General features: G+C 50.3%; 1 protein-coding gene across 1 annotated transcript; it reads left to right on the top strand.

Moving 5' to 3' along the window:
* The first annotated feature begins 1,008 nt into the window (after window positions 1-1,008).
* Window positions 1,009-9,320, top strand: LOC122369440 (aprataxin and PNK-like factor). Its single transcript, XM_043344202.1, has 8 exons — window positions 1,009-1,021; window positions 1,060-1,232; window positions 1,471-1,545; window positions 1,904-2,524; window positions 2,740-3,371; window positions 3,613-3,809; window positions 5,522-5,771; window positions 8,444-9,320. Exons 2-7 carry the CDS (start codon window positions 1,113-1,115, stop codon window positions 5,728-5,730), a joined length of 1,854 nt encoding a protein of 617 aa, XP_043200137.1. The 5' UTR covers window positions 1,009-1,021; window positions 1,060-1,112; the 3' UTR covers window positions 5,731-5,771; window positions 8,444-9,320.
* The last annotated feature ends 341 nt before the right edge of the window (window positions 9,321-9,661 follow it).

Genomic DNA, 9,661 nt, shown 5'->3' with positions numbered 1-9,661 from the left:
GACCGAACCATTGGGTGATCACGGCCGCAGAACTTGCACTTGCAGGTCGGTTGGGACCGGTTGTGTCCAGAGACGGCGGCCAAGTTGTCTGTTTGCTCACTGTGGGACTCAGTTCCAAACACCTTGAGATCACGATTGGCGGCTTCTTCGGATAGCGCTATGTCGATTGCCATCTGAAGGGTCAAATCAGCTCGCTTCAGCAGCGCTGCTTGTATTTTCTGGTCACGGAGGCCGATGCATATTCTGTCTCTTAGCATGTTGTCCCCGTCTGGGAAATCACACGTTGCTGCCAGAGATCGAAGGGCCGATAGATATTGGCTGACCGACTCGTCTGGCTTCTGACCGCGAGTGTAGAAATTGTACCGTTCACGGACAACATTCTGGCGGGGCACACAGAACGCCTCGAAGCGTGACACTAGCTCATCCAACCCTTGTTCTGCAGACCACCCAGAGAAATGAGAGGCGACTTCTTGTGCTTCACCACCTGCACAGTTGAGAAAAACGGCCACTTGGACGGCCTGGGGCTTGCCAGCGAGTTCGACAGCCACAGCGTAATTCTCCCATTCACGCCGCCAGGTCCGCCATCTTGATGCTAATTGCGGTGATGAAATCTCGAGCTCTGCCGGTGGGCGAAGATTCGACAGCATCGTCGGCACCTTTGTGTTACGTTAACTTCTGACACCATGTAACGTTCTTAAGATATCAGATAACGTAAGACGATGATATGTATTCAGTAATGTCAGATATTATACAGCACTGACCAACCCTAGCTCGGGTGTCTAACTCTACAACCCCTCCGGCTGCCGCGCCCTCACTTGCCGTCAACCACGAGTTCGCTTTTCTGCCGTTAGATGACAGCACGTCTCAGGACACTACAAATTACAATACGTCACAACCAGTACCTACGTCATCAACATATCTGAGCATCATGGGTAATCTCGCATAAATATCTACACATATTGGCCCCAGTCGTCAGACAGACACACGCACACGAGTCCCACGAGTCCACGAGTCTGAGCACGTCAACGTAGGCGGTGTTTTTATATAGGTGACACGTAGGTAGTCGTGTGAAGATTTTATGTTGATCCTGTATAAAAGATAAAAGTACAGTCATGTCACAGGAAGAGCTAAAAACGCGAATAGATCCTTACCTGAAGAGGATCGATGCCGACGGAGAAGATATCGGCATCCCGCCGGGAGTGACGTGTTTTGGAAGAGGTCCGTTTCTAAAGGTGGGTGGGTATCAATATCTGGATATCTGTAAGTATCACTTCAGTGTAATTTATGCCGTAAAGTTGACGATGCCATTTATTTTATATACTCTTAAAATTGACTCAAAGAACAAATTAAGTAGGTATTTGTGAAAAATGTAGGAAATTCACTGTTAGGAAGTTAGTACATAATTGCAACCAATACTGTGCTTTTCCGCTTATGTTTTTGTGCATGATTCACTGTGTTTGTCATTTTCAGTGCAAGGACAAGAAGGTGTCGAGAAATCATGGCCTGCTGGAGCTCGCCTCTGATGGACAAATTTACATCACAACTGTAAGCTACTTGCTGATTCTTATAAGTCTGAGGCTTCCAATGGTTGGGTGAATTTCTGCTTTCGCATCCTTTAAAAACTGGAGAAATTCACCAAAAAAAAAAGAGAAATGAAACTGAAAAGAAAGAACATATCCTTCTCAGGTTGAAAAATGAGATTACTCACCACACATTGAACATAAATCGCTGACCTAGAAAATTAATTAAACTATTTTTGTCACAGTCTGTCTGGTCAACCTGCATTGTGTGTGCATTCATTGGGAATTGTGTTACCTTCCAAGTTTGTAAAAAAGAGTAAGGTACTGACTGCAAATTCCTGCTGATGTTGGAATTGCTCCTGATCTTTTTTCCCTGTTTTCAGATACATTCTAGCTTATATGTGAGGCCTGCTGGCAAGAGTGAGGTTAAACATCTGGCAAAGGACGAGAAGCAGCTCCTCCTTAATGGGGATGAGTTCCGTCTTCTACCAGAAACCTTCTGCTACAAACTCTGTGTTCCAAAGACACCTGGCACTGCAGAGAACAAATATCCACCCACTACAGTGGGTGACACCAAGCCAGAAATAACCAGTCCTAATGAAGGGGGAAGAGGACTCACTGAAGATGACCAGCCTAGTGATAGTCTCCAAGGGATCTCTCAGACTAAGAACACTGCCAGTACCAGTGGTGTCAGCAAGGAGAAAGCTGGTCCAGCTCCTGAAACTGTCCTGGCTGAAGAAAGCAGAGTGGATGTTACTTCTGACAAGACCACCACAGACACAAGAGCTGATAATTTCACTGCTAAAGACAATCCCTTGTCAACAAGGCTGGCCCCAGAGCCTCCAGAGGCCTCTGTCCTACTCCTGTCACATGGTGCTCAGGCAGATGAGTTGACAAGACCCAGTCACAGTGCAAGGAACCAGGGAGAAGGGGCATCTAAGGTGGCAGCTTCACCAAAAGCGCCAGACCATGCTGCTGGGGCGCTGAGCAATGGTGTTGCAAAGGTATGAAGTGGTGGTGCAATACATTATGCTCCTTTCTGTGCATGCACTTACCATGGTTCAATATTATATTGTAGTGCCTCTAATTCTTTGCCAATTTAATGCAATTATTTGTACATGCAATTTTTGATATCTGTTTGTTAGAAAATTCAATTTACTTTTGGCTAACAAAACTCCTTAGTTTTATTCTGATTAACCCATGAACATACTTTCCTCAGATGCCAGTCATTAACGGCTCTACCCGAAAACGGAAGCTGCCGGCCTTCCTTCTGGACCTGGATGTGGACTCTGCCGTGTGTGCCGCCGGCCCCTCCGCTGACGCTCCGAAGAAGCGCGGCCGCCCGCGGACGGGGGGCGCCCGGGGAGGCTCCTCGGCCGGCGGGGAACAGCAGAGGACGTCCCCGGGCACCAGCGGCACCCCCCGGGGCCGGGGCCGCGGCCGACAGCGCCCCTCGGAGAGGCAGCAGCTCTCTCAGCAGTCGGACGACGAGCTGTCGCCGCCGACTCCGCCGTCCGCGCCGCCGCAGAGCACAGACACTGCAGCGGAGACCGCAGCGTCCCCTGAGGATCCGTCGGTGACGAAATCTCCCCCATCCAAGCCCTCGCCGCCGCAGGAATCCTCTCCAACCATAGACGTCGGGTCTCCGTCTGATGAACAGGTCACTGCCGCCGCTAGCGCTGCCACCGGGCCGGCACCAAGCTCTAGTTCGCCACCCGCTCGGAAGGTGGCAGCACAGGACAAACCGCCCAGGGGACACGCAGTGTCTGATGATAGCGGTGACGAAGATGACCCCGCTGCGGCGAGCTCCAGCCAGCGAGAATGCTGCGCCTATGGAGCCAATTGCTTCAGGTGGGCCTTCATTTTGTGGTGCACCTCTCACCCAAGAACGCATTTCACGTCTCAAATGCGTTGGTGTCGTTCAAGTAGCAACAATATTGGTTGTTTTTCAAAAAGTTTGGTGATATTTCGGCTTAGCGAAGTCAAATAAAGCATCGTTTTCGTGACTGAGTGAACCATGATATCAGTGTCTCTCCACTTGTCTTTCATTGATTATGATCCAGTAATGATACCCTCCTTCCTCCGACCGCAGGACGAACCCGGTTCACCGGCGGGACTTCTCCCACCCGGGAGACGCCGACTACCAGGCTCCGCCGCCGCCGCCGCCGGCCGGTCAGCCGCTGCCCGAGTGCGAGTTCGGCGTCAACTGCTACCGACGCAACCCGCTGCATCGTCAACAGTTCGCGCACACGTCCCGGCCCAACCCGCGCAGAGAGGCGAAACGGAAAGGTGAGGATGGGAGGGTGAGGGGAGAGCAGGGAGTCAGGAGAGAGGACGAGATAGAGCGAGATTCCTGAGATGAGGGTGGTTCTTAAGCAGTCGTCGGAAGTTGGAAAGTCTGATGGTGGATTGTTTTGTTGTTGGAAGTTCCCATAAAGTGCAACACAGTCTTTGTCACTCTTTGGTTGAGATATTACGCTGCCTTTAGCAGGATTTTGCAGATTTAGCTGGTGACATAACATGAGCTGGAAATCTTCGGTGATGATCTGCCCAGTTTCGGGCTACCCTCGCAGATAAGCTGGCAGTCCCCCAGTTTAGCGGTAGATGGACACGGAAGTAAAGATAAGTGGCACAGGTGCTTGCACCGTGTCCGTTCTGTATTATCGCCCGGTTATTTTGTTTGTTGTTTTAATTAGATGAAAAGCGCCGAGATTTTGCTGTTATGTGGGTTTGGCAACACCGCTGCATGCTTGCGTCATAGTTGGCCGGAGAGATTACCCTATAAAATGGTCTTTGAGTTCATTGTTGTGAGATGGGCCCTTTTGCTGAGGATGACTGCCTTTAGCGCGTGCATTGAAGAGTGGAGGAGCTGGTATCACTCCAATCAGGCATTAATGGAATGCTCGTAGGTCTAATTAATCTGGGCATCGACTGTCCTTGTGTACTTTCTATTCGCCAATTCTCGATTCAGACATTGTAAAAACCCTCAAGTTTTTGCCTCTGAAATAGATCGTTGATTTTTCCTCACATGTCAAATTTAATTATTTTCGTGCTTCTTCTGTCAGTATTTCGTTAGTATCATCGTTTGATTTGCCACATTCGTGAACACTTACTTATGCCTTCCAACTCATACTAGTCGTGAGGTGCGCGATACTTGAGTCGCCGCTGTCTCCGCCACTTAAACCACATCCTGCAGTCGTCCCGGGCGACGCCTTTTTTCCAAACCCCGTAACGCTCCCCATCAAGATACCTGGTTGGAACGCGACCAAGGATTCCCGGCGCGCCACGCGTGAGGTGTCCGCTCCACCCAACCCGGAGACCATAGACCCGGAGACCGCACGTCTCCGGGTTTGGTGACCATCTCTGGCTGCTTGCCTCCATCAGATACAGCATTCATCATATCAGATACGGCCCGCAGAGCGTTCAGATCGCACTCCGATCGCGGACTTTGGCGGAGAAAACGGACTCAGTTTGCCGGAACTGGGGACACGTCACTGCTAGTTTGGAGGGCAGACAACTGCTCGGATGAGGAGATAGCGGTCAGATATCTGTCCATCTCGTGAGGACGGAAGATGTGTGTATATTGGTGTCACAGGCCGGTGGTTGGAGATGGTGGTGGTAGATTGTCGGCGTTTCCAGGCGGCGCGGGAGATGCAAGTGGATTGAGGTGTTACCTGCTCTTGTTTGAGGGAGATATGGTTAGGTATGACTCTATTGTAGCAGTGTTAAGAAGGAAATAGGTGGTGTATTCCGCTAGGCAAGCATCATCGCACTTTAACGGAATATCCAGCTTTTTGTACCCCAGATGTCACCTCACTTTTTTCAAGCAGTACCGTTTGCGGCGAACTTTCCTAGTTGTCATTCATACACCCAACACATCTCACCACTCCTATTACACGCTTGGTGCTCAAGTCTGCGCGCCTTTAAGTCCCAGTTTGCCAACAAATAAACAAACAACACGTCTGGTTCGCATTAATGACCCCTCTCCGTCCCATTCACAGCGCGTCAGAAGGCGAAGAAGGCCGCCGCCGCCGGTGACACCCCCGACTCTTACGACCTGGATGACTCGTTCATCAATGACTCTGAGTCGGACGACTACGCTCCGGATGACTCGGGCTCGGACTGGTCGGCCGATGAGGGGTCGGGGTCGGATGACGACGACCGCCGCCGGCGGGACAGGGAGGCCAGGAGACTGACCGGTGGACGCTAAAAGGGCGAGGCTGGCTGATCGGCACAAATACACGCACACAGGTGGGTGTAAGCTGTTGGGGTACTGGACTCCGGAGCGCTTTTCGGTGTCGGTTTTATCAGAATGCTACCAGTCTGCCGGCATTTATTGACTTCTCATTTGTAATATTTACATGGGGTGTGCGGCTCGCCAATGTGAGGCCAAGTAACTTCCATATACCTATGTAGGAAATGGCAGCATGCTGATGAAAAGCGACACCGAACACCGCTCGGGAGGCGCTGACAGCATTGGTTGCCAAATCGTTCGCTCCGTCATATTTATCATATGCTGCGTCTTTTCCGTCCCATTATCGGACTGTCTTATTTTCATCCACATCTGATCAAACTAGCGCATATCCATTATCCATTATGCAGACATCGCAGGGTACATCATTATGCTGGCAACACGTGCGTTTCTATAATCGCTGAATAGGATTTGGGCGTGCTATCTTTGGCTGCGACTCACGGCCCGTCGCGGTGGGCAAAGATACGGCCGCACCGTGACGCAGATTGGCGCACGCGTGGTCGGGTGGCACGGTTCAGCAGGCTCAGCCGGACTGGAGGTGGCTGTTTAACCGCTCAGCCGGCCGGCGTGACGGGGTGGTTGAAAACTTCTCGGCCGCAAATTATGCGAAACGGGTGGGCCCGTGGCCGTCCTTTCTGGGGCCCTGGGCTGTGGGATATTCCGCCGCGACAGTCCCGGATGCCAGGAGAGGGACAGGTAACTGGCGTAATTTTCATGTGGACTGCACAATGGTATAATTTGGTGGAAATTCCAGGTAGTTTGTGAAGTAACTCGTTGCAGTTTATGCCAATCACTGACGGTAAGACAGACGGCGGTTTTATGTCCTAGCTGTCGGTTTTTCCGGATTTTTGCCGACGGCTAAACAAATCACAGTCGTGCTGTGTGGCCAGCCTGGGAGCCTGACCAGCTCGTGGTGTTACTGCTGGCGGCTCCTCCGAGATAACTAACCGACAACGATCAGTAGTGAGACCACCCTCAGCTTTGCTCAGCTGCGGACGCCCGGGGGTGACGCGGCCAGAGTCGCCAGGGCGATATGGGAGCGGAAAGTCCCGGCCCGAGTCTGTTTTCGGTGATAGCAATCGCCGCCTGGATAACTATAACTATTGCGTCATTGCGTCCGAGATTGGACCATGAATCTGCGCCGATGCGCGATGCGAGGATAAGATGTCTGTTACTGGCTCCGTGTCCGCCTATAGCTCCTGGTATTACGTGGCCACCAACGTATCTGCCGAAGCTTGCGAGACAGTAGCAACTGTAGTCTGCCAGTAATTGTGAGTGGCGAGTAGCAACTGACAATATGATTTGGCGATCGACAGAAGCAAGCTGTAGACAGCTCGGCGAGTCGCGTACCTACTTTTTGGACAGTGTATTTTTATTGCGATTATGAGGTCGGTAAGAAGCTAAAAAAGAGCGCTTATTGGTTACCAGCCGCAAAAAAGCTGACCTTTGGTGAATTTGAAAAAGGTCTCAACGTTGACTTCAACTAAAACAACAACGTTTTATCTAACCCTTGAAATGACCAAAATCTTTCTGTACGATTAGTTTTTTTTTTTTTTTTTGAGTGCCCCTAAACTTCATAAAGCTTTTTGAAGCGTTGTGAATGGACCTGGTCAGGCGGAAAAAAATCACTCTGTGGCCGCTGGCCCTTGTACTCTTCTGAGATGTTACTGGTCCGTGCGTTGATCATTCTGAACGTTAAAAAAATCAAGGTGTCAAAACGTTGAATTAAAACGAATGGATCCCTTGCATTGCCAAATGTATCGCTCATTCGTTTGAATCTTTGCTACATGACGACGTAACATTAAAGATGCAGGAACTGTTCAATCGTAAGCTTTGGATATACTAAGTTAAAGTGGAAATGCTCCGGCATGGCCTGTGGTGCAGCATTACTACGCTGACCATGCAGCACTAAGCAATGAAACGTTTACTCATAGAGACTAATCGTTAGCGTTTTCTGAAATTCATTACCCTCAGTCAAATCCAGCCACCGCTGTGAGTTGTTAGGCCACGAAGGTCCGGCTCATATTTCAGCCAAATGTGCAGGTGGTCGCTAAAGCGCAGCCGATTCACAGCAGATGATGCTTCGTTGTATGCAGGGTGATGTCACATTCTATTTATATTTTCAGTGCAGTTGTGGGCTAGTAGCAAGGCCTTGAGGCTTTAAGCAATCTCGCATTCCCGCTTTGGAATCTTGGCTATAATTTATAATTAGGATGTTCATGTCTGTCTAGTATGTATTCTCGGGTGTATGCCGATGACTATTTGTGTCATTTCCAGAGGAGTATGAAGATGCAACTGACGATAATAGCTCTAAGCTATCCCTTGTCCCATGTGTGGTACCCGCCGCTGTTCCGTTTCATTTCACTCTCCAAGCTTCCACAGATAAATACTATATTTGCAGACATGCATGCGATAACAGTAACACTAACACAGATCGGCTTAGAAATCGCCGTACGTTATAGCAGAGCCAGATTCGCCAGCGCCCTAACCTCGGGCTGCGTGCGCCGCTCTATACGTCTTCGTCGACTGACCTAGCAGTCGACCACGCGTCCAACAGTCACCGCGCCCGCCTCGAGCGTTCGCATGCGCACCCGCGTCACTACCGGGTGAATATTCCGGAAACGTTCCATATCGGTCGAAGAGTGAGACATGAGATCTATTTCCTCTACAGGTATCGAGGCGACTCGCGGCGCACGTCAGCTTCGATGGGCGAAACGTCTATGGAATGTCAAGAACGCGGCTGATGGAAGTATAGGTGCTGAGATGATCACGATCGGTCTCTCCATGAATGCTGGGGAATGCGAGACGATCTGCCATGCTGTCAGCAGGCTGCTCCAATGGTGCTTGTCGCCTCAGAAAACAGGTGTGTTGAAGCTGCCATTCCGCCCACTGTTGCTCAGACATCCTCGACACAAACAACGCCTTCAGTAGAAGTCTGGCTGACGCTGCCACCGCTGATGATTATGCCGGTAGTCGCAATCTTCCGCCAGTAACCACAGTGTGCTGTCAGCCGTCGCAGCCCATAGTAGGGCCTGCCTCAGCCGGGCGCTTTTCTCGGAGTGACGATGTCGTTATGTGACGTAGAAGGTGCCGCTGCCGTTGTGTGCGATCTGGGCTCAGGACGTGATGTCGGGTCATGATTTGAACGGGTCAGCTCTCCGAAGAGTTACTCGTACTTTTCGCCACCGTCCAAACCGTCTGCGAAAGGAGAAACATGGGTCAGTGCCAGCTGGTTGTGAGCGTGATTTTAGCCCGGCTTTCGGGTGTTTTTGAATTAATTGTTGCGTGATTGCAAGTCAGCTGATAGTACGACACGTATCGGGTAGTGAGTTTAAGCATGTAGAACGCTTCTGTGATAATCTGTGCACTGATCTTTGGTCAACACTTGCACTTTATGTATGCCATGCATTTCGAATTGTCGAGTCATAATCCAAGCTGCCTAGATTTGCTGTGCTGTGAGCACTGTTTTGATGACTGAGCCAACGATGTTCATGTTTGTTATGTCACGACTCCTTGTGTGTTTATCAAATACATGAGGCAAAGCCACAGTTTGACAGCTGTTGACAAATTTGAAGCGGTCGTTTTAAGTGTTTATCGTAGTAATTAGTCAGAAGTCCGGTTGCACTCTACGGGAGGTAGTCTTATCTCTGATAATCGGCTTATTGTGTACCAGAGATCCGTTTTTATTCGACAGCATTGGATGCTGCGCATACCGCCGTCTTAATTTATGTGCTGTGCTCCTGTCCTCAGTTCCGTCCGATAGGATTACTGTATCCGTGTTGTGGTCAGCACCCACAAGGCCGTGAGGGGCGGGGGAGGGGACGACAGAAAACTAGAGCACCTCATGCAAAGCTGGATTTTTAAAGCAGGCATTAAAACAATTCGAGAT

The sequence above is a fragment of the Amphibalanus amphitrite genome, unplaced genomic scaffold (genome assembly GCF_019059575.1).
Source record: "Amphibalanus amphitrite isolate SeventyFive unplaced genomic scaffold, NRLGWU_Aamphi_draft 001035F_arrow, whole genome shotgun sequence".
Classification (NCBI taxonomy): Eukaryota; Metazoa; Arthropoda; class Thecostraca; order Balanomorpha; family Balanidae; genus Amphibalanus; species Amphibalanus amphitrite.
This window is presented reverse-complemented; position numbering and strand designations above follow the sequence as displayed.